The 25,095-nt window shown below is 37.4% G+C and overlaps 1 protein-coding gene across 10 annotated transcripts in view; it reads right to left on the bottom strand.

Moving 5' to 3' along the window:
- The window catches only part of UNC13C (unc-13 homolog C), an 839,460-nt gene that overhangs the window by 295,766 nt on the left and 518,599 nt on the right, over nt 1–25,095 (bottom strand). For all 10 annotated transcript variants that reach the window (XM_086321016.1, XM_086321021.1, XM_086321015.1 and 7 more), the window contains 2 exons: nt 24,728–24,891; nt 1,011–1,167 (listed from right to left, as the gene is read on the bottom strand). In XM_086321016.1, the coding sequence (XP_086177142.1) occupies nt 1,011–1,167; nt 24,728–24,891 (321 nt within the window). The remainder of the gene's footprint in view (nt 1–1,010; nt 1,168–24,727; nt 24,892–25,095) is intronic.

Raw genomic sequence — 25,095 nt, 5'->3', positions numbered from 1 at the left:
TACTTTTCAATATGTTATTAAATGCATTTGAATATATCAGGTGGACAGTCTTAATTAGGTACAGATAGTTTTCTCAGTCTCTTTATACACCTAACACTTTTTCATTTTCACTTAGATAATATATCTTTATCCATTAGTACCAGTAGAAATCCATAAGAAGTATAAATGGAGCCCAAAAGGCTCTAGAGAAGCCAACTGAGCTCATATTTACCAGGGAACAATATCTGGAAATTTGCATACATGAGGAAGTTTCCTATAAATTCTACTGCTGCTGCTGCTGCTGCTAAGTCGCTTCAGTCATGTCCGACTCTGTGCGACCCCATAGACGGCAGCCCATCAGGCTTCCCCGTCCCTGGGATTCTCCAGGCAAGAACACTGGAGTGGGTTGCCATTTCCTTCTCCAATGCATGAAAGTGAAAAGTGAAAGTGAAGTCGCTCAGTCGTGTCCAACTCTTCGAGACCCCGTGGACTGCAGCCTACCAGGCTCCTCCGTCCATGGGATTTTCTAGGCAAGAGTACTGGAGTGGCTTGCCATTGCCTTCTCCGATAAATTCTACTACTCTATTATAAAATGTTTTCCTCCACTGGAAAAGCCATTACATATATGAAGATTTAAGCTAATGAAGATGCCTACTGACTGTCAAACTTTAAACTTTAGTCTATCATACTAAGAGACAAGGGCTTCCCTGGTGACTCAGTGGTAAAGAATCCGCCTCCCAATGCAGGAGACTCGGCTTCGATCCCTGGGTCAGCAAGATCTCCTGGAGAAGGAAATGGCAAGCCACTCAAGTATTCTTGTCTGGGAAATCCCATGGACAGAGGAGCCTGGTGGGCTACAGTTCATGGGGTCACAAAGAATTGGACACAACTGAGTGAATGAGCATGCACTAAGAGATTCTTCCTAAGATGTACATTCTGCAGCAAAATTCTAAGACAGGTGGAATCCAAAACTCCTTGAAAATCTAACTCTAATAAGTTGAGAAATTTTTAGTTCAAAAAATAATACTTACTCCGAAGTTGGTAGCAGCAAATCGATCTGAGGCGGAAACTTGCACATTTGTTGAAATGGTTGTATGAGCATAGAAAGCGTTGATATTTGCCAGCAAGGTGCTCATTACAGCAGGGACACCGGGGCACATGTATTTAGAAGACAGACAGGAAAAATGCCTGTAAGTCAAAAACATTAAGTGCTTTAAAAACAGAACTAATTAATTCACATAGCAGCATAGCCTCTAACATCAGCAATTAAATAATTCCTCGACTATATCTGTGAAAAGGAGAGAAAACTCTTACAATCCCTAACTGAAAGAGAATGCAATTCCAGCCTTTTAAAAATTTCTCATTCACAAATGTGAAGTGGTTTATTTAAAATGTGATTTGTCACAGGGACATTTGCATAATTTCTTTTAACTGGAGAGTGCTGTGTGTACACACAAAAAGTGCCATTTCCAGTGGAATCTCACACTGTTGAAAAGCAATCCTCCAGGAGTCTATCATCTCTGGCAACTCTGTCCTTAACGATTTTAGTTCCTGAAGTGCTGTATTGCAACCAGAATGCTCTGCCACACTTGCATTCCTCTCACATCAATAAGGTAAACAGGAAGCCCTCCTTTCCCTCCTTTCATTGCACAATGATTAAACAAGTCAACCTAACATCTGACCTGAGTCCATTTTGTGAGCTTTTGTCATTAAGTAGTTTCCACAAGCAGTTTTATTTTCTGAGATTTTGCTAAATCCTGGATTTAATTAAGCAAACAAATGAACAGTGAAGACAAATTATGCCAGCTTTATGCTTAAAGATCATTTCTTTTAAACCTTGAATAATAGTATCATTTACAGATATCAGAAGCATCAAGTATTCAATTCTGTTACTTCTCTCAGGACAACCTGTTTCATTTGAACTCTAACAAAAGACTTAAAAATTGAAAGCACAGCTTGTGATAAAAGTGAAGAGATAAAACATCCATAGAATAAAGAAATTTTCAGTATGTAATTTGATCCCATTTTGCCCTCATATCTCAGTAATTTGTCTACCACTTAGGCACCCTTGAATTTTGAGAGAAAAAACTGTTAGGACTCAGTTCTTGATGAGTGAGAGAGAAGAAAGAGAAGTGGTTACATTCCAAGTCTTCAGTTTGGGTGACTAGGTGAATAATGCTTCTGCCAAGTGAGCTAGGAACTAAAAAGAAGAAAGGGAATTAAGGTGGGGATGATGCATTCAGTTGAGTTTAAGGTACCTGTAGAGCTATCATGTAAGAACGTCCACCAGGTTGTTGGAGACCTGGGCTGAATATTTCAATCTGGGGATCACTTCAAAACCATGAGAACGGATAAGGTTATCCAGGGAAATCAAGTAGAATGAAGAACAGTATCAGGAAATGGAACCTGGGAAATACTGACATATAGTGAACCCGGGAGATTAGTAGTGAACCCAGAGAATAGTATACCCTGGAGATTAAATAGGAAGAAAAATAAGTGAATTCTAGGGCTGAGATAAAATTAAAAATGATAGGTTAAAGGAAAGCTAGTCCAGTGGAATTAGGGAACCCACGGAATAGGAGATTTGAAGGGTTAAGGATGACTGATGCTGATAGGTGCATTGAAAGAGTCTTCAGTTCAGTTGCTCAGCCATGTCCGACTCTTTCCTAAGAACCTAAAATAACTATTGGACTTGACAAACAAACATCGTGTGACTGTAACAAAATCAATGTTAGTGGAGTGACTGGGGGTTGCATCAAGAGGAAAGAGGATGGAAAGTGAGAAAGTAGCAGAAAATGATCAAGGAAAAATGGATCAAGACCAGATTTTGTTGATCTTTAGCTAAGGAGTTTATGGAGTTGGCTGAAATTTCTGCAGCGGGAAGTGATACCATCAGGTGAATCTGGGAAGATGACTCTGAAGTGTAAAGATGGTCTGAAAAGAGTAGGTATTGGAAGCAGAAAAACAATGTAGGGGATGTAGAAGCAAAAAATGACCTTTCTGCCCAGAATCCAATATGACTAAGCACTTCACATACCATAGTCAGAAGGAACAAAATATTTTGCACCTTGAGATAATCTAAAAATCACAGAATCACTGTTTCTTATCTCCCAAATATAAAAACCTCAAATATTTCTCTAAAATCTGAATTTCCTAACAAAACAACTGTGAACTGGAGTTTGGCCATGATATATCTGAAAATGTATAATGACCTCTGGAAGTGTGAATACCAGGTGGAATGCTGTTGTTTCTGCCAAGAATAGCACAAGAACACCATGTAAACCAGGTAGCCTTAGGAATGTTATTTCTTTTTTGCCAGTGCTTCTAAAGTCTCATTCCCTCTTTGTACTTGTTGTAATTAAATATATTTTCCTTTTCTGATTTTTTTTCTCCTTAAGGTCACAGAGCAAGTAAGGTGATTAAGAATTAGAGTTCAGGCAATGCAAGTTCAGAAGCATCTCTCTTAACCACCAAGGTGACCTCTTAATTTATTCTCCTCCCTCTCTAATATTGTATATTATATATTGTGTATGTATCTGTTGCTTCCAGAACACTCAGTTGTCATTTCATCCAGCTCACCTCTAGCATAACGTACAGGAGTCGGTCCCTAAGTGTTTAATGAAACCAAGTGAAAGCAGTGTGAGTTACCGGTATATAAGGAGAGTTAGTGTATAGAATGTGTGCTTTGTTACTTTGAGTATGACAGTTTATTACAACATCCAACTGATCTGTGAATACCGAGTTGAAGTGCACAGCAGTTAATGCCATAATGACCACAACTCTGAAGGTGAATTGTGTTCTGCTTATAATTGGTACCCTGAGAGAAATATTTTAAATTTTCCTGGGCATTAGGCATGCATTCATCTTAGCGACCTGACAGAAATATTTTACCTCCTGATTCAAATGTAACTGAGATGATTTGTGGGGTATGATGGGAGGTAGCCAGCTGTACATGATCTATTCTGATCTCCTGTAGAAATAGCCACAAAAACCAAAAAAAGGATGTGAAATCATAGCAGTGCTACAAATCACGTGTGGCAATCAAAGCTCCTCCTATATCTGGGAGGGATTTTGCTTAAGCTTATAGCAGTTGAATAGACTGAGAGGTATTCAGTGACTAACTAGTGTCTAAACTCTTAAACTGTTAACCTGACTAAGGAAGAAATGGGAGGATATTTCTAGGAACCATAGACTGTTACAACCCCCACATCAGAAATGTGAGCCCTAGGCTGCTGGCCAGCAAGGCTGTTATTCACTTTCCTATTCCATGGTAAATGGCTTCCCAAGGCAGTGAAGCTGCCTCTTATTTCCCACACCTTCTCAGTCTATACCCATTAAAGAGTACACAACTCCCAAGACTGCAATACAGCCTTCACAATAGGGGACAGGCAATGGGATTTGAAGCTACTTAGAAGAAAGGGCTGGAAGAACACGGAGAATAGTATACCCTGGAGATTAAATACAGCCTCTGATGTTCAGCTCTAGCAAGACAAGAATTCACAGGTTGCTTACATTATCCAGAAAAGGCATCTGGCTCTGCCACAGAGCCCACCAATAGGAGCAGGTAAAAATCTTTGCTCAATCTAAAAGCACATTGCATTTGAATAAAGTCATAGCACAGAGGGAACATTTTTGAAGGATCCCTTACCATTATAGGATCTGCAGGTGAATACTGGTAACACACTGGTGGTTTACAAATACGGATTTAGAGTCAAAGGATCCCGTAAGTTGCCAAACAAGCAGGATGCAAACATCCATGCCTGTTATTATCACAACATACACACATGTGCACACACAAACAGCAAAAATAACTAAGAACTTGATAGGAAATTAATTAAAATGGTCAAAATGTTGTCTCTGGGTGGTGTTACATGTTTTTGTAATTAAAAAACATATCTTGTATTTTTAAAAATACTTTACCATTAGCATGTTTTATTGCCCTAATTGGAAAAATATAATATATACATATTTAAAATGTTAATTCAACTTTTGCTCTATTGTTGATTTTTATAAGTCTTTATGTAACTTTTAGCACCAATAAGAAACAAAGTAATACAACTCCTTTTAAATTTTGTTTGACTAAGGTTAACTTTTCTTTATATATTTTTTTAATAAAACAGTAAAACTTTTCAAGTATACAATGTAAAACTACATAACCTATACTTTACAGTATCATTAAATAAGGTTTTTATGAATGAAGTTAAACAAATCATCCATAAAATAATCTTTTCCTTCAAAATGTATCATAGACCTAATTTCTGATTGAGTAAATGCAAAAAAAATACTATAAAATTACTAAGAAATAGAAGTCAGTTTTATAATAAAATATATTACTGGGAGAACAGGATTCACACACACAGTACAATATATATAATATAGATTACTAATAAGGACCTACTGTATAGCACAATGAACTCTACTCAGTACTTGGAAAAGAATCTGAAAAACAGTAGATGTATGGATATGTATAACAGATTCACTTTGCTGTACACCTGAAATTATCATCATTGTAAATTGTACCCCAATAAAAATTAAAAATAAATATCAAAAATTAATTTTAAAGATATTAATAAAATGTCTCATAACTTCCAATGGAAAACATAGGGATGAAAATGGTAAAGATGTGAAAAATCAAAGGGCAAAGAGGAAAATTTAACATTTCACTAAACAATAGTATTCATCCCATTAGATTTTTATACCAGTTTCAATATCAAATTAGCATTACTATGGTGCTTTTCTTGTCAGTTGGTTAAAATTACAAACAACAAAATTTTTGTTGTTTGTTAAAAGGAAAATAGATCAAAGTCATAAATATGACCCTCCTAAATTTGGTCAGAATTTCATTGAACATGTCTCAATATACCTAACAATTAAAGATATAACACTTAAAAAGAAGTTGTCACCTTTTGGAATTTATATTAAAATGTTCTTCAGAACTAGTGACTCAGGAATTAATCAGTTGGAATACCAGGATTAAAAGTTTAAGCATTTGATATTAACTAAAAAAACGAAACACTGACACTGAAACCCAGAAAGATAATTTCCAAGTCACTCTAAGAAATATAATATTTTACCTAGCTGGTAAAAATACCTGTAGTTCTTTAGAAACTATGACTATGAGTACAGTAAGTTAAAGACAGTAGCTCTTGGGATCAAAACAATAATCTATACTGAACTTTCTTTTTTACCTTCAGTTTTAACCCTTAATGATAAGTGGTTAGGCAGCCAATATCATATATGTAGTAGTCTGCATCAAAGTATAATTCTTAGATGACTGAAGGACAAAAAGAAAAAAGAGATGAACTTCAAAGAAGTAAAGATATTCATTAGGGTAATGGCTACCTTTCTAAGAAATCTTGCAGGAATAGTCAACAAAAAGTTTTTTTTTTTTTGTATGTGGAGGAAAGTGGTTGGGCTAGGGAGGGATAATGAGTGGCCAATTAAGAGTTAAAGGTACCATGGCGTAGAGATGATTCATTCTAACCCTAGTTCAGGCTGTGACCTCAGAAAAGTAACTTTCTCACTCATAGATTCAGTCAATCCATTTGTAAAATCAAAAGGCTATGAGAAGATCTAATTCTTACAGTCTCTAATGTGCTATGAATCTCTGAATACAGAGAACACATCCAGCCTAGTCATACACATTATTTTCCCTTCCAACAACATTTGATTCATCTGCACAAATGGATAGTTGAGATGACCAGGAAGTAGAGGACAGGGGAGTTATACTGTGGCATCCTTTGCACTTGGAGAGTTTTCAGCTAATGGACTTCTACATAGTCTTCAATTTGGCAGTATTTGCCTCTCGGTTTGTGTGTACCCATTCTTTATGCAGGGTTACTGACAAGGCAAACTTTCTTGCCTCTAATCATTGCCAAGTCTATGCCACAACCACTAACACCAAAGAAGATGAGGTTGAATGGTTCTGTGAAGACCTACAAGATCTTCTAGGACTAATGCCAAAAGAAAAGAAAGAGATGTCCTTTTCATCATAGGCCACTGGAATGCAAAAGTAGGAAGTCAAGAGATACCTGGAAGAACAAGCAAGTTTGGCCTTGGATTTCAAAATGAAGCAGGGCAAAGATTCACAGAGTTGTGCCAAGAGAATGCACTGGTCATAGCAAACACCCTCTTCCAACAACACAAGAGATGACTGCGCACATGGACATCACCAGATGGTCAATATTGAAATCAGACTGATTATATTCTTTACAAAGATGGAGAAGTTCTATACACTCAGCAAAAACAAGATGGGGAGCTGACGGTGGTTTAGATCATGAAGTCCTTATTGCAAAATTCAGAATTAAATTGAAGAAAGTAGGGAAAACCACTAGGCTATTCAAGTATGACCTAATCAAATCCCTCATACAGTGCAGGTGAAAAATAGATTCAAGAGATTAGATCTTATAGATAGAGTACCTGAAGAACTACGGATGGAAGTTCATAACATTGTATAAGAGGCGGTGATCAAAACATCCCCAAGAAGAAGAAATGAAACAAGGCAAAGTGGTTGTCTAAGGAGGCCTTACAAAGAGCTGAAAAAGAAGAGAAACAAAAGAGAAAATGAAAGATATACCCAGCTGAATGCAGAGTTCCAAAGAATAGCAAGGAGAGATAAGAAAACCTTCTTAAGTGAACAATGTAACAAAATAGAGGAAAACAATAGAATGGGAAAGACTATAAATCTCTTTAAGAAAATTAGAGATATCAAGGGAGCATTTCATGAAAAAAAATGGGTACAATAAAGGACAGAAATGGTATGGACCCAACGGAAGCAGGAGATATTAAGAAGAGGTGGCAAGAATACATAGAACTGTACATAAAAGGTCTTAATGACCTGGATAACCAAAATGGTGTGATCACTCATCTAGAGCCAGACATCTTTGAGTGTGAAGTCAAATGGGCCTTAGGAAGGATTACTAAGAACAAGGCTAGTGAAAGTGATGGGATTCCAGCTGAGTCATTTCAAACCCTAAATGATGATGCTGTTAAAGTGTTGCACTCAATATGCCAGCCAATTTGGAAAATTAAGCAATAGCCACAGGACTTGAAAAGGTCAGTTTTCATTCCAATCTCAAAGACAGCAATGCAAAAGAACATTCAAACTACTGCACAATTGTTCTCATTTCACATGTTAGCAAGGTAATGCTCAAAATCCTCCAAGCTAGGCTTCAACAGTATGTAAACTGAGAATGTCCAGATGTACAGTTTGAATTAAGAAAAGGCAGAGGAACCAGAGATCAAATTGCCACCATCTCTTGGATCATAGAAAAAAGAACGGAATTCCAGAAATAAAAACATCTACTTTACTGACTACACTAAAGCCCTTTGACTGTGTGGATCATAACAAACTGTGGAAAATTATCCAAAAGATGGGAATACCAGATCACCTTACTTCACTCCTGAGAAATCTGTATGCAGGTTAGGAAGCAACAGTTAGAACTGCATATGGAACAAAGGATTGGTTCAAAACTTGGAGAGGAATAGGTTAAGGCTGTATATTGTCACCCTGCTTATTTAACTTACATGCAGAGTACATCATGCAAAATGCCAGGCTGGATGAAGCACAACCTGGAGTCAAGATTTCTGGGAGAAATATCAATAATCTCAGATATGCAGATAACATCACCCTAATGCCTGAAAGCAAAAAGTAACTAAAGAGCCTCTTGATAAAGGTGAAAGAGGAGAGTGAAAAAGCTGGCTTTAAATTTGACATTCAGAAAACTAAGAACATGGCATCAGGTCCTATCACTTCATGGCAAATAGATGGGGGAAAATGGAAACAGGGATAGACTTTATTTTCTTGGGTTCCAAAATCACTGCAGATGGTGACTGTAGCCATGAAATAAAAAGACGCTTGCTCCTTAGAAGAAAAGCTATGACCAACCTAGACAGCATATTAAAAAGCAGAGGTATTACTTTGCCTACAAAGGTCCCTTTTGTCAAAGCCCTGGTTTTTCCAGTAGTCATGTATGGCTATAAGAGTTGAACCATCAAGAAGACTGAGTGCCAAAGTTGATGCTTTTGAAATGTGGTGTTGGAGAAGATTCTTCAGAGTCCATTGGACAGCAAGGAAATCAAACCAGTCAACCCTAAAGGAAATCAGTCCTGAACATTCATTGGAAGGACTAAAGCTGAAGCTCCAATACTTTAGCCACCTGATTCGAAGAGCCGACTCAAGACCCTGATGCTGGGAATGACTGAAGGCAGGAGGAGAAGGAGACGACAGAGGATGAGATGGTTGGATGGTATCACTGACTCAATGGACATTAGTTTGAGCAAACTCAGGGAGATAGTGAAGGACAGGGAAGCCTGGTGTGCTGCAGGCCATGAGGTCCCAAAGAGTCAGACAACTGAGTGATGAAACAAGAACCACCATTGCCTTGAAAATCATTTCCCTTTAAGGCTGCCATCTAATACTACATAAATTATTCCCAGGGGGAGGAGGAAGAGCGGGAACAGGATTATAGGCATAATTAGCAATTTAAAATGACAGTATATCTCTACAGCAAACCACTCCCTCAAATAGCCCATCTTCAAATAATATAGGTCAAAATTACTACCGAGTAATCTCTCAAAATGTTTAATATTTCCCCAGGAAGGCATGATTTAGAAACAATGGACTAAGAAGGCTAAAAAGACTTCACTGCTTTTGTAAGAAAATGGGTTTAGTGTCAAACCAATTTAACAAATGGAATTTCAATGCGATGGGGAAACTTAAAAGTCACAAACTCCAAAATGATGCTTAAATGCTTATAATGAGATAGTTACTGGTATTTTTTCAGTTGACACAACTATTACAACACTATCAACCATTCAAAATACTATTGAGAAAATACTAGGAAATTGTTGTTTAGTTGCTAAATCATGTGCAACCCTTTTGCACCTCTTGGATTTGCAACAGTTGGTTGCTATTTCCTTCTCCAGGGGATCTTCCTGACCAGGGATTTCAAATAATAAATCTGGATTCAGCTCACTTGCTATTGTTTTGATGAAAATAAGACAATCATCTGACTCACCTGTCTTTTTATCAACAATTGTCCTTAATCACAGGCTTACTTGGTGACTCAGCAGTAAAGAATCTGCCTGTAATGCATGAGACCAGGGCTTGATCCCTGGTCCCAAAGATGCCCTGGAGGAGGAAATGGCAACCCATTCCAGCATTCTTGCCTGGGAAATCCATAGACAGAGGAGCCTGGTGGGCTATAGTCCATAGGGTCTCAGAGTCAGACATGACTGAGCATGGACAAGTAGCATAGCATAGTCCCTAATCACACCCATCTTATGGTTTCAAAGAGTGGGAAAGGCTTTTGATAGAAAAGATTGAAAAATCAATTATGAAAATTAGAGCAGATTGATTGGAAAGAAGCACCAAAATGCAGTGGTTCTTAGAGTCGTAGAAGAGATTTCAGAGAAGCAATATAAGACAAAAGGAACAGACAAAAGACAGACAAAAGGAAGTGTGTATTAGTCACTTAGTCATGTCCCACTCTGTGACCCTATGGACTGTAGTCTGCCAGGCTCCCCTAGCCATGGAATTCCCCAAGGATGAATACTGGTGTGGATTGCCATTTCCTTCTCCGGGGGATTTTCCCAACCCAGGGATTGAATCCAAGTCTCCTGCATTGTAGGCAGATTCTTTACCATCTGAGCTACTAGGGAAGATGAAAGGAAAGACTACCTATATTCCTAATGTTAGAAATACACTGAAATACACTAAAATAATATTCATGGGCTCCCAGCTGGTGCTAGTGGTAAAGAACCTTCCTGTCAGTCCAGGAGATGTAAGAGATGTGGGTTTGATTCCTGGGTTGGGAAGATTCCCTGGAGGAGGGCATGGCAACCCACTCCGGTATTTTTGCCTGGAGAATCTCATAGATAGAGAAGCCTGGTTGGCTACAGTCCATAGGGTTGCAAAGAGTCAAGACACAACTGAAGCAACTTAGCATGCACATAAAATAATACCTATCACATTTGCTCTTAAAAAATTCGGACTAGCATGCATTTCAATGATTTTATTCATCGTTACCAGTAATGAGGAGCTCAAACCTTTAAAGATCACTTCTCCTTTGGCCAAAAGCATCATAGCTTTTCATAAATAGTATGGATTGCTTGAGCTCAATTATGGACAGCTTGAGTACCAGGCCGGTGGGGAGGGACAGGAAAGTATGAAATGCATACAGTTTAGAGGAATGATGGAAGTTGAAGAGTAAGTAAGGATGACAGCCTCATGCTGCCTGCCTCTCAGCTTTATCCGAAACCTTTCCTCATCTGTGCCTGGAATGGTCTCTCCATGTGTACACACTTACAGCTCACAATCATGCCTTCATTATACTGTCTTATTATTAGGTAATTTATTCTTCCTCTTCTTCCTCACTGGGGATGAAGTGATATTCCATATTTCCACTGTCCTGTACAAGTCTTTGTACTTAGATGCTCAGACAGTGTCTATCACATAAATGAATTACATCTTCTGAAAAGTGGCTTCATGAGAAGCTGGACCTTAACTTCTTGCTTGCTGATATATTCTCAGTGCCTGTAAAACTTTTGGCATATAACAGGCACTCAATAAATATTTTTTAAAGGAATCAATGATTCAATTAAGCAGCACTCTCTTTAGAAAGCAGGCTCATAGCTCAAACAGCTATAATGACTAGTAACTTTAAAGTAAAGTGTATCTCAACAGCTCTGGTCCAAATATGAATTAGATTAGGATGACCAGCACCAAAGTACAGGTTGTTTGTTAAGCATACTAAGGTTAAAAAAACAACCTAGTGCTTTTCTCCTATCGGTATTATAGAGGCATGACTATAATCTAATAGAATCTAAAATTCTGGGAGACATCATGGGCTTCATTTTAAAATAAATGAAAGGCTCAAATTAAACACTCAGTTAAAATGTATTTGTTGGACAAAAATCACCTCTAGATGACAATTTATTCCTTAATGCTTGACATGAAATTCTCTTAATTGTGTTCCGGGGTGAACAGTTGGTTGGTCTGCCAGAACATTATTAAAAACATATGTTTGAATAAATAGATGAAAAAAAAATTCTAAAACTCCCCAAATGATGAAAACAGGTTTTATGCCTAGCCTCATGCTAAACATGTGGAATAGCGTGCTCCTTTGAAAAAGGGAACAGACTCTCATTCTTACTGTCACAAATTGGAAAATTGCTTTTATGTTAGATGGATGGCTGCATTTACCATGTGGGAACAAATCCTCCAGGTCCTTGATCAATCACTTGTCCCAGTAGGAAAATTGTAATCCCTTTCCTCCTTCTCATGAACGCTCCAAAACAAAAGATAGACTTTTTTTGCAACAAATAGGTCTAATACACTGTGCCCTCATAGCTAATGTTCTGTGGTAAAAGGAAAGAGCATTTACAGTAAGCAGGAGGTACCTTGGAGGAATGGAAAATTCGGTATTAATGTTCAGGTTATTTACCAGCAAAATAGATTCAGGCTCCTTATTATGGTGAGAAATATGTAAGACGAAAATTTAATAATGTATAACCAGACTCTCTGACTTAATACATACTTCCTCTTTATTTATTTGTGCTCCAAATCCATCTTCAAAGAAATGGGAGTATGCTTGAAAGAAACCAAACAATCTCTAATAAAACAGTTAGATTATGAAGTTACCTGGGGATCTGACTAAACACAGAGGGGCTTTAAATAGCAAGAGAAATTGTGATTTGATTTTTTCTGAGCCAGTGGTGTCTAGGGAAGTACAGAGAATTAAGCAGTTTTATCCTTTCAAAACTGTATAAGTATCCTTACTATATAGAGAGGTCATATGTTTTTTCCTTGAAGCTGAATTTCTTAATTTTGTGTTTTTAAAAATAAGAGGGCATTTTATATTAACATATGGAATCTAGAAAGATGGTACTGATGATTTCGTATGCATGAGTTAATACACAATATTTGGCTTTCTCTTTGTGACTTACTTCACTGTGTATAATAGGCTCTAGGTACATCTACCTCATTAGAGCTGACTCAAATGTGTTCTTTTTTTTATTTTTTTTTTTAAATATCTGAGTAATATGAGGACATTTTAAAGAGATGGCTCCCAAGTACATGAAAAAGTTGGTCCTGGCTTGAAAAACTGGCAAGAGGCTTTACATTTTTTTTATATCTTAAAGGGACAGAGGAAAAAAAAATATAGTAAGTTTTCTAAAATAAATGCTCTGAGGAAAGGGAAGGCAGTGGTCTCTGAGGTTAGACTTTTCAGATTCTGTAAGAGCCAAGATGAGGGGGACACCCCAGGCCTAGAGGCATAAAGAAGCCTGTCTAAAGTTTTGTTAAGCCGAGGGAAATGTCAAGGTCATCTTGGTCAATGTTAAAAGAAACATTTAATAAATGAAAATATCAATATCAAATCAAATATGTAACCATCAGTAGATATAATGTGCCACATTTTGTTACTGTCAAAGTTCATTTGTCAATTTCTCCCACAAAAAGCAGGTATTCTTTTCCTTTATGTTTATCTACCTACAGTTCAGTTCAGTTCAGTTGCTCAGTCATGTCCGACTCTTTGTGACTCCATGAATTGCAGCACGCCAGGCCTCCATGTCCATCACCAACTCCCGGAGTTCACTCAAACTCACATCCATCAAGTCGGTGATGCCATCCAGTCATCTCATCCTCTGTCATCCCCTTCTCCTCCTGCCCCTGATCCCTCCCAGCATCAGAGTCTTTTCCAACGATCTACTCTTCTCATGAGGTGGCCAAAGTACTGGAGTTTCAGCTTTAGCATCATTCCTTCCAAAGACATCCCAGGGCTGATCTCCTTTAGGATGGACTGGTTGGATCTCCTTGCAGTCCAGGGGACTCTCAAGAGTCTTCTCCAACACCACAGTTCAAAAGCATCAATTCTTTGGTGCTCAGCTTTCTTCACAGTCCAACTCTCACATCCATACATGACCACTGGAAAACTGTGGCCTTGACTAGACGGACCTTTGTTGGCAAAGTAATGTCTCTGCTTTTGAATATGTTATCTAGGTTGGTCATAACTTTCCTTCCAAGGAGTAAGTGTCTTTTAATTTCATGGCTGCAATCACCATCTGCAGTGATTTTGGAGCCCCAAAATATAAAGTCTGACACTGTTTCCGCTGTTTCCCCATTTATTTCCCATGAAGTGATGGGACCAGATGCCATGATCTTCGTTTTCTGAATGTTGGGCTTTAAGCCAAAAGTTTCACTCTCTTATTTCATTTTCATCAAGAGGCTTTTTAGTTCCTGTTCAATTTCTGCCTTACTCTTGGTCTTTAGATGAGAAGTTAGCAATTGGTAAAGTCCACAGTCAAACCCAGCTGATGGCTTTTGTTTTTAAAATAGAGTTTTACTGGAGCACAGCCATGCCATTTTGTTTACTTAGTATCTGCACTGTTTCTGCACTAGGAATGCAAAATTGAGCAGCTGTCACAGATACTGTACGACACACAGAACTGAAAATATTTACTCTCTGGCCTTTCACACCCATACAAAAAAACTGCCAACGTCTGCTTCAGAGTATTTCCAATGTAAGCAGAGACTTTGTCACACTGTCTTTTAAATATGATAAGATCCAAACTGACCTGCAAGTCATTAGATACCAAAAAGGCATTCAAAAATATTTTTATTGTTTACTTAAAAAGGTAGTAGAAAAATAAAAGTGGTAAGTTGAAGGATGGATGATTCTTCTCCTTTAAACTATCATACATTTATGTTTTTTCTCTGTAGTAACATGATTGTGCTTCTCAGAATATCAGAAACACAGCAATGAAGAAATCAGCTCAGAGAGATATATGGAATAAATTAAACTTGATACCTTTTTTTACTGGGATTCTTTCCAAAAGATTTTTCTATGTGTTTTTTTAAACATAGTTCTCTTGGCAGTGCAGTTCATTTACTTTAGACTATTAAATCATAGTTATATTTTAATTGAATTCAAATGTTACACTAGCTGCTCTGATGAGTTCTTATAGACAATGACATGGGCAGACTTCATTGTGGCTGTCCATTTGCAAAACAGGCTGCCTCAAAAGGAATAGCTCCTGGACACTGGACCAAGATGGTAGAGGAGCAGGACATGGTGCTCACCTTCTCCCACAAATACATTCAAAAAAAGTGAGAAAGGAATTGGGATGGGACCTGTGCCCCTCTGAAAGAGGGAAAGCTTCCACATCATGCGAAGTCCCCTCAGTGGTGGAAAGACTAGCCAGGAGAGAAGGGGCACTTCAGAGCCTTTGAAGAGAGCAGAACTAGTTATGGAGAGCATAGTGGAGAGATACTTGCACAGATGGTAGATGTCACTGCCCTGCACTCCCCAGCCTGAGATGCTCATCTGCTGGGATGGGTGCAGGCTGGCTGCTGAGGCTTGAGTCTTGGAGGTCAGACCCTAGAAGAAGACAGGGATTGGTTGTGTGGAGACAGCCTGAAGGGGCTAGGGTATGGTGTACCACAACCAAGGGAGTGGCATGCCAGAAGAAGCCAGAGCCCACCAGACAGGCAAGGCACCATTGTTCGGAGGTGCACAAACATAGGAGCTTCCTTTTCTGGGTGAGCACTCTTAGGTGGCAGGGCACCACCTGCATGAGCTCCAGGGTCAAGCACAGCCACCACTGGCATTTCAGACTCCAGAGGCAGGTACTGGTGCTGGGTTCCAACCACTCTCTCCACCTTCCCAGGAGTACATGCAGGCCATGAACCTGCCCACCCTCTATCAATGGGATAATGGCCAGCACACACTGAAGAGACAGCAAACATCCAAACCAAAACAGAACCCATGCCAAAAACAGTTAAATCCATACAAGCAAAACAGTAATCTTTCCACATATAAATTGTCATCCAAAACTACAGTAGATAATTGTTTCCCTTAAACTCACAGAGTAGGAGAAATATAAGCAAAATGAAGAAGTAGAAGAACCACTTCCAGTTAAAAGACTACGAGAATTCCTCTGAAGGGGCAAACAATGAAACAGACTTCTTCAACCTAATAGACACAGAGTTCAAAAAGCAAGTAATGAAAATACTGAAGGAATTAAGAAAGGTTATTGACAGAAATGCAGATTGCTATAAAAAAGTAACTAGAAACTATAAGGAGGAGCCAAGAAAAATTAGAAAATTCATTTGCCAAGATAAAAACTGAGCTAAAGGTAATGAATAGCAAAATGAATAATGCAGAAGAAAGAATAGTGATATGGAAGACAGAATAATGGAAATTAGTCAATCAAAGCAGAAGACAGAAAACCATATAAAAAATAAAATGAAGCAATTTAAGAAATCAGTGGGCTAATATAAAGCATGCCAATTTATACATAATAGGGATTCCAGAAGAAGAAAGAGAAAAAGGAAGTAAAAGGTATTTGAAGTAATTAAGGTTGAAAACTTCCCAACCTAAAGAAGGAAACAAATATCCAGGTATAGAAAGCATAGAAAGTCCTAAACAAAATTAACCCAAACAAAATTAACCCAAATAACCCTTTATCAAACTATATTATAAGAAAAATGGCAAAGTTAAAGATGAAAAGAGTATTCTAAAGGCAGCAAGAGAAAAACAGAGTGTTAATTAACAAGGGAACCCCCATAAGACTATCAGCTGATTTCTCTACAGAAACTCTGCAGGCTAGAAAGTGAAAGCGAAGTTGCTCAGTCGTGTCCGACTCTTTGAGACCCCATGGACTGTAGCCCACCAGGCTCCTCCATCCATGGGATTCTCCAGGCAAGAATACTGGAGTGGGTTGCCATTTCCTTCTCCAGGGAATCTTCCCAACCCAGGGATTGAACCCAGGTCTCTTGCATTACAGGCAGACGCTTTAACCTCTGAGCCACCAGGGAAGCAGGGATTGACAAAATATATTCAAAGTCTTGAAAGGAAAAAAATCTTCCACCTAGAATACTATACCCAGCATGATTATCACTTAGAATAGGAGAGAAAATAATTTCTCAGACAAGCAAAAACTAAGAGAATGCAGAAATACTATTAATAAACCTACCCTAAAAGAAATACTGAAAAGTCTTCTCTATGTAGAAAATTAGCAAGAAGATATAGGATGGAGGAATTTATAAATAGAAATTGAGTCACTGAAATTAGCCAATACTCAGATTTAAGGGAAAAAAAAAAAAGAAAACTATTGTGGAAACAAGGAACAGCAAAAGGATAAACATTAAGAAGTAAAAAAGAACATCAAAATCATAAAATGTGTAGAAGGAGAGAAATAAAATGAAAAAAGTAGATTCTTTTTTCAGAATGTGTAAATTCTTTTTTTTTTAGAATGTGAGCCTGCTATATGACTATCAGTCTAAACCAAACAGTTATAGGAAGGGGCTGCATGCTTGTGCTCCATTGCATTTGACTCTTTGCAACCCATGTACAGTAGCCCACCAGACTCCTCTGTCCATGGGATTTTTCAGGCAAGAATACTGGAGTGGGTTGTCACTTCCTTCCTTCCTGGGTCAGGAAGATCATGCCCCCTATGTCTCCTGCATTTGGCAGTGGAGTCTCTACCATAGTGCCACCTGGTAGCCCAGGAAAGGGTTTGAACTCATGTCTCCTGCAGATTCTTCATTGTCTGAGCCACCAAGGAAGCTACAGGAAGGGGTTAACATACTTATAAAATAGGGCAACAGATCAAAACTACACAAAAGATTCAAAAACCAAAAATAAAAGAACAAAAGCATAAAGTAAAAGGAAATCACCAAACCACAAAAAGAAAAAGAAACAGAAAGGAAACACAATCAACTGGAAATGGCAATAAATACAGATGTACCAATAATTATCTTAAATGTAAATGGACTGAAAGCTCCAATCAAAAGATACAAAGATATAGACTGGAGGAAAAAAGAAAAGAAAATAACCGAGAGCATACAATATGCTATCTACAAGAGATGGACCTCAAGGCAAAGACATACATAGACTGAAAGTAAGAGGATGGAAAAAGATGTTTCATGCAAATAGAAATGACAAGAAAGCAGCCACTGCAACACTCATTTTAGACAAAATAGACTTTAAAACAAAGGCCATAAAAAAAGATAAAGGAGAACACTATATCGTGGATTAAAGGATCAATATAAGAAGATTTTACATTGTCAATATATTTACACCTAATATAGGAGGACTCAAATACATAAAACAAATACTAACTGACATAAAGGGAGAAACTGATGGAAATACAATAATAGTAGAAGACTTTTAACACCCCACTCACACCTATAGACAGATCTTCTAGGCAGAAAATCAATAAGGCAATGGAAATTTTAAGTGATACAACAGTTAGACTTGGCATTTTCAGGACATTACATCAAAAACAAAATAGAACATATACACTTTCCAACTGTACATAGAACATTCTCTAGGACTGACTGCATTACTAGGGCATAAAACTAACCTCAATAAATTTAAGAGTACAGACACTGTTTCAAGAATATTCTATGACCACAATAGCATGAAACTAAAAATCAACCATAGGAAAAGAAATGAGAAAAAAAAAAAGATTATGTGGAGACTAAAACAAATAGGAAAAGGAGTACGTCAAGGGTGTATATTGTCACCCTGCTTATTTAACTTCTATGCAGAGTACATCATGAGAAACACTGGGCTGGAAGAAGCACAAGCTGGAATCAAGATTGCCAGGAGAAATATCAATAACCTCAGATACGCAGATGACACCACCCTTATGGCAGAAAGTGAAGAGGAACTAAAAAGCCTCTTGATGAAAGTGAAAGAGGAAAGTGAAAAAGTTGGCTTAAAGCTCAACATTCAGAAAACTAAGATCATGGCATCTGGTCCCATCACTTCATGGGAAATAGATGGAGAAACAGTGGAAACAGTATCAGACTTTATTTTTTGGGGCTCCAAAATCACTGCAGATGGTGACTGCAGCCATGAAATTAAAAGATGCTTACTCCTTGGAAGGAAAGTTATGACCAACCTAGATAGCATATTCAAAAGCAGAGACATTACTTTGCCAACAAAGGTCCGTCTAGTCAAGGCTACGGTTTTCCAGTGGTCATGTGTGGATGTGAGAGTTGGACTGTGAAGAAAGCTAAGTGCTGGCGAATTGATGCTTTTGAACTGTGGTGTTGGAGAAGACTCTTGAGAGTCCCTTGGACTGCAAGGAGATCCAACCAGTCCATTCTAAAGGAGATCAGTCCTGGGTGTTCTTTGGAAGGAATGATGCTAAAACTGAAACTCCAGTACTTTGGCCACCTCATGCGAAGAGTTGACTCACTGGAAAAGACTCTGATGCTGGGAGGGATTGGGGGCAGGAGGAGAAGGAGATGACAAAGGATGAGATGGCTGGATGGCATCACCGACTCGATGGACGTGAGTTTGAATGAACTCTGGGAGTTGGTGATGGACAGGGAGGCCTGGTGTCCTAGTGTGCTACGATTCATGGGGTCGAGCGAATGAACTGAACTGAACTGAACTGAAACAATGTGCTGCTGAAAAACCAATGGGTCAATGAGGAAATAAAAGAGGAAATTAAAAAATACCTTGAGACAGATGACAATGAAAATTCAACCGTGCAAAATCCAGGATGCAGCAAAAGCAGAACTTACATGGAAGTCCATAGCAATAGAGGCCTTCCTCAAAAAAACAAGAAAAATCTCAAATAAACAACCTAACCTACCTACATACCACCTAAAAGAATTAGAAAAAGAAGAACAAATAAAACCTAAAGTCAGCAGAAGAAAGGAAATAATCAGGGAGGAAATAAATAAAATATAGAGATTTAAAAAAAAAAAGAAAAAAATCAATAAAACCAAGAGCTGCTTCTTAGAAACAATAAACAAAATTAACAAACCTCTGGCCAGGCTCACCAGGAAGGCAAGAGAGAGAATCCAAATAAAGAAAGAAACAAAAAAGAAGAAAACTCAATCAATACTGAAGAAATACAAAATATCCTAAGAGAATACTATGAACAATTATATGCAAACAAATCTGACAACCTAGAAGAAATGGACAACTTTCAAGAAACATACAGCTCACCAAAACTGAACCAAAAGAAACAGATTATCTGAACAGACCAATCATTAAAAATAAAATAGAATCTGTAAAAACAAAAAAACTTTCTACAAACAAAAGTCCAGGACCAGATGGCTTATGAGAATTCTACCGAGTATACAAAGAACTTATACTGATCCTTCGAAACCTCTTACAAAATGTTGAAAAGAAGGGAATACTCTCAAAGAATCCTATGAAGCCCCCCATCATGCTGATCCCAAAACCAAAGATACCACCAAAAAATAAAATTCCAGGCCAATATCTCTGATGACTATATACATGAAAATTGTCAAAACAAAAACAAATCAGCAAACCAAACTCAACACACAAAAAAGATCATACACCATGACTATCCCAGGTTCACAAGAATGAGTCAACATGTACACATCAATGTAATATATCACATTAAAAAGCAAAAGTCAAAACCCACATGATCATCTCAATAGATACAGAAAAAAAAGTGACAAAATTCAGCATCCATTCATGATAAAAACTCTTACCAAAGTGGGTATAGAGGGAACATATCTCAACATAATAAAAGCCATTTATGACAAACCCACAGCCAATATAACACTCAACAGTGAAAAGTTGAAAACCTTCATGCTAAAATCTGGAACAGGCCAAGGATACCCACACTCACCTCTTCTATTCAACATAATATTGAAAGCTCTAGTCACATATATCAGACAAGAAACATAAATAAAATGTAACCAGACTGCAAGGGAAGAGGTAAAATTGTCACTATATTCAGATAACATGACACTATATACAGAAAACCCAAGGACTGCACACAACAACTACCAGATCTAATAAATGAATTCCAGAGTAGTACTACACAAGATAAACATTCAGAAATCAGTTGCACTTCTTTACACTAACAAGGAAATATGAGAAAGGGAATGTAAAAAAAAAGCCTTTGAAAATTGCACCCCCCCAAAAAAAATACCTAGGAATAAACATGACCATGGAGGTGAAAGACTTATAAACTGAGAACATTAAAACATTATTAAAGGGGGAAAAAAAGAGGATTCAAAGAAATGGAAATATATCCCTTGCTCTTGGATTGAAATAATTAATACTGTTAAAATGGCAATACCACCCAAAGCAATCTACAGATTAATGCCATCACTATCAAAATACCCATGATATTTTTCACAGAACTGGAATAAATTACTCAAAAATGTATATGGAAGTATAAGAGACCCAGAATTTCCAAAGCAATCCTAATTAAAAAATAAAAAAAAGAAGGAGGCATAACTCTTCTAGACTTCAGACAGTGCTACTAAGCCACAGTAATCAAATCAAAACAGTTTGGTATTAGTACAAAAACAGACATATGGATCAATGGGAAAAAAGCCCAGAAATAAATAAACCCACACATATGTTCAATTTATTTTCAACAAAGGACCAAAAAATATAAAATGAGAAAAAGACAGTCTCTACATCAAGTGGTGCTGGGGAAGTTGAACAGCTGCATGTAAATCAATGAAGTTAGAACACACCCTCCCACCATGCTCAAAAATAAACTCAAAATGGCTTATAGGCAACAGAAGACATGACACCAAAAAACTCCTAGAAGAGAGCACGTGCAAAACATTCTCTGTCATAAATTATACCATGTTTTCTTGGGTCAGTCTCCCAAGGCAATAGCAATAAAAACAAAAATAAATGAATGGGACCTAATTAAACTTACAAGCTTTCATGCAGCAAAGGAGATCATACAAAAACATGAAAAGACAACCTACGGAATGGGAGAAAATATTTGCAAATGATGCAAGCAACAAGGGCTTAATCTACAAAATATACAACTGATACTGTACATAGCTCATACAACATAACAAAAAAGAAAACCCAATGGAAAAATGGGCAGAAGACCTTAATAGACATTTCTCCAAAGAAGACATACAAATAGCTATTAGGCATATGAAAAGATGCTCAAAATTACTAATTATTAGAGAAATGAAAATCGAAACTATAATGAAGTACCACTTCACACCATTCAGAATGGCCATCATTAAGATTTACAGATAACAAATGTTGGAGAGAACATGGAGAAAAGGGAATCCACCTACACTGTTGGTGGGCATATAAGTTGGTACAGTCACTATAAGAAACAGTATAGAGGTTCTTCAGAAAATTAAAGTTATAAATTACCATATGATCCAGCAGTTCTACACCCAGACATATACCCAGACAAAACTACAATTCACAAAGGATCCCTATGTTTATAGCAGTAATATTTACAATAGCTAAGACACGAAAACAACTTAAATGTCCATCAACAGAAGAATGGATAAAGAATACGTGGTACATATATACAATGGAATACTAAAAAAGAATGAAATAATGCCATTTGCAGCAACACAGATGCAACTAGAGATGATCATCCTAAGTGAAGGCACAAAGAAAAAGACAAATACCATATGATATCACTTACATTTTGAGTCTAAAATATGGCACACATGAACCTATCTACCAAACAGAAACACACTCTCATAGAGAACAGACTTGTAATTACCAAAGGAGAGACGGAGAGGGATGAGCTGGGAATTTGGGTTAGTAGAAATAAACTATTATAGTTAGAATGGATAAACAACAAGATCCTACTGTGTAGCACAGGGAACTATATCCAATCTTTTTGGATAAACCATACTGGAAAAGAATATTTTTAAAATGTTTACATGTGTATTATTGACTGGATGAAAAAAAAAAGCTTTGCCAGAGAGTAAAAATTAGCATAACATTGTAAATCAACTATACTTCAAATAAAAAAGAATTGAGTTCCCTATCACTGCAGGTGAGCAAACAAAGAGATGATGACAACCAGTAAGGGATGCAAAAAGAATTTCCTGATTCAGAGAGAGATTCAACCGGTTGGCCCCTAAGTACTTTTCACGCCTAAAAATCTATAAGCTTTTGAAATTTAGCACTAGGACATTCTGTAAACTGAAAAAGCATACACTATCAGAAAGTTTTAAAAAATCATTCTTATATGATGGTCTAGAAATATGACTGTTTATTAAATTCTATGAGCAATAAACCTTGAAGATTTAATATGAAAGAACAGTCCTTTTATATATGTATGTGAGTGTGTGTGTACAGACATATACATATACATACAGACTTATGTGCATGCTAAGTCACTTCAGTCATGTCTGACTCTTTGCGACCCAGTGGACTGAGCCCATCCAGGCCCTCTGTCCACAGAATTCTCCAGGCAAGAATACTGGAGCGGTTTCTGTGCCTTCCTCCAGGGGATCTTCCCGACCCAGGAAATGAACCCATGTCTCCTGCGACTCCTGCATTACGGGATATTTACTGAAGCCCTATGAATGCATATGTGTGTATATATACACACACACACACACACATATATACATATATATACACACATACATATACATACATATATATGTACATATACACACATATATATACATATATGTATGTACATATATATATACACACATACATACATACATACATATATACGGAGAAGGCAATGGCACCCCAGTCCAGTACTCTGGCTCTGGCCTGGAGAGTCCCATGGATGGAGGAGCCTGGTGGGCTGCAGTCCATGGGGTCGCTAGGAGTCGGACATGACTGAGCAACTTCGCTTTCACTTTTCACTTTCATGCATTGGAGAAGGAAATGGCAACCCACTCCAGTGTTCTTGCCTGGAGAATCTCAGGGACGGGGGAGCCTGGTGGCTGCCGTCTATGGGGTCACACAGAGTCGGACACAACTGAAGTGACTTAGCATACATATATATATCCTGCATTACGGGATATTTACCGAAGCCCTACGTATACATATATATATATACATATATATACACACACACATATATACATATATACACACATATATACATATATATACATATATACACATATATATATATATATACATATATACACATATATATACACACACACATATATATATATGTATACATAGGGCTTCGGTAAATATCCCATAATGCAGGAGTCACAGGAGACATGGGTTCATTTCCTGGATTGGGAAGATATTATATATGGCTTATATCTGAACAAAATGCACTTATAAACTCAGACTAGGTTTCAAAAGATTAACTCTAGACAAGCAATAATTCAATTTTAAACTGTTACTGAAACACATTAAAGGATGTGTGCCTGTATGGATCACTTTTAAAGGACCTTATTTACTGTAGTGTTTGGGTTAACAAAATTAGCAGAAACAAAATAAAAATAGGGAAGAAGGATACAGTCTAAAGTTAGGGTTAAGACACCATAATGACTCTAGAAGTGTTTGTGATGTTAAACAGCTTTGTAACCTCGGACAACACATTTTAATCATCAGGCTCTAGTTTTCTCAAATATCAAATAAGGCTATGGTTCTCAAACTTTAGAGTACATGAGAACCACTTGGTGGGCATATTAAAATCTTCAGAGTTTCTGATTCAGAAGATATGAAGTAGGGTAGAAAATTTATATTTCTAAGTTCCCAGATGCTGCTAATTTAGTCAAGGAACAACACATGGGAAGCTGCTAATTTAGTCAAGGAACAGCACATGGGAATGGAATAAGAATTGAGAAGATGATGGTAGTTACCAATCCTTAATACTTCATAGCTGCAACAGAGAGGGTAGCCAGCATCTAATAAACTACATCCAAACTGTAATTATCTATAAAATTAAAAATTCATTTGATTTGAAGAAAGAGTTCGCCTTTGGATTTCAACAGAGATTTTTGAACATGCAAAGATTCTGTAGTACTTACGTCATAGCTTGATAAATGGATTCAATCCCATAACGCATGGCAAATTCATCGACTATTTCTTGAGAGGCGTCATCAAAGAAAACTTTCCAGGCTTCATCCCCTTTGACCTCTGGGATTTTCACTCCACCATTAGCTTTCACTTCAGTCAAGTAATGGAACAAATTCTAAAAGTAAGTGTTTTTCAAATGTTCAGTTTCCTCAAACTAGGCCTGACATACTTAACTGTAACTTTCAGTAAATTATATTATAATTGCATCTAATGTTTCATCAGAATCTATAAACAATAGCAATATCTCAAATTTTCATTTTACTGAATCTCATTTTAATGCAAATTCTGATTTTATTTCAGTCTAGGTCTATACAGAATC

The sequence above is a fragment of the Bos grunniens genome, chromosome 10 (genome assembly GCF_055505025.1).
Source record: "Bos grunniens cultivar Pamir isolate PY7600 chromosome 10, Bosgru_T2T1.0, whole genome shotgun sequence".
Lineage (NCBI taxonomy): Eukaryota > Metazoa > Chordata > Mammalia > Artiodactyla > Bovidae > Bos > Bos grunniens.
Note: the sequence above shows the minus strand (reverse complement) of the source record. Positions and strands in the feature narration are given on the sequence as shown.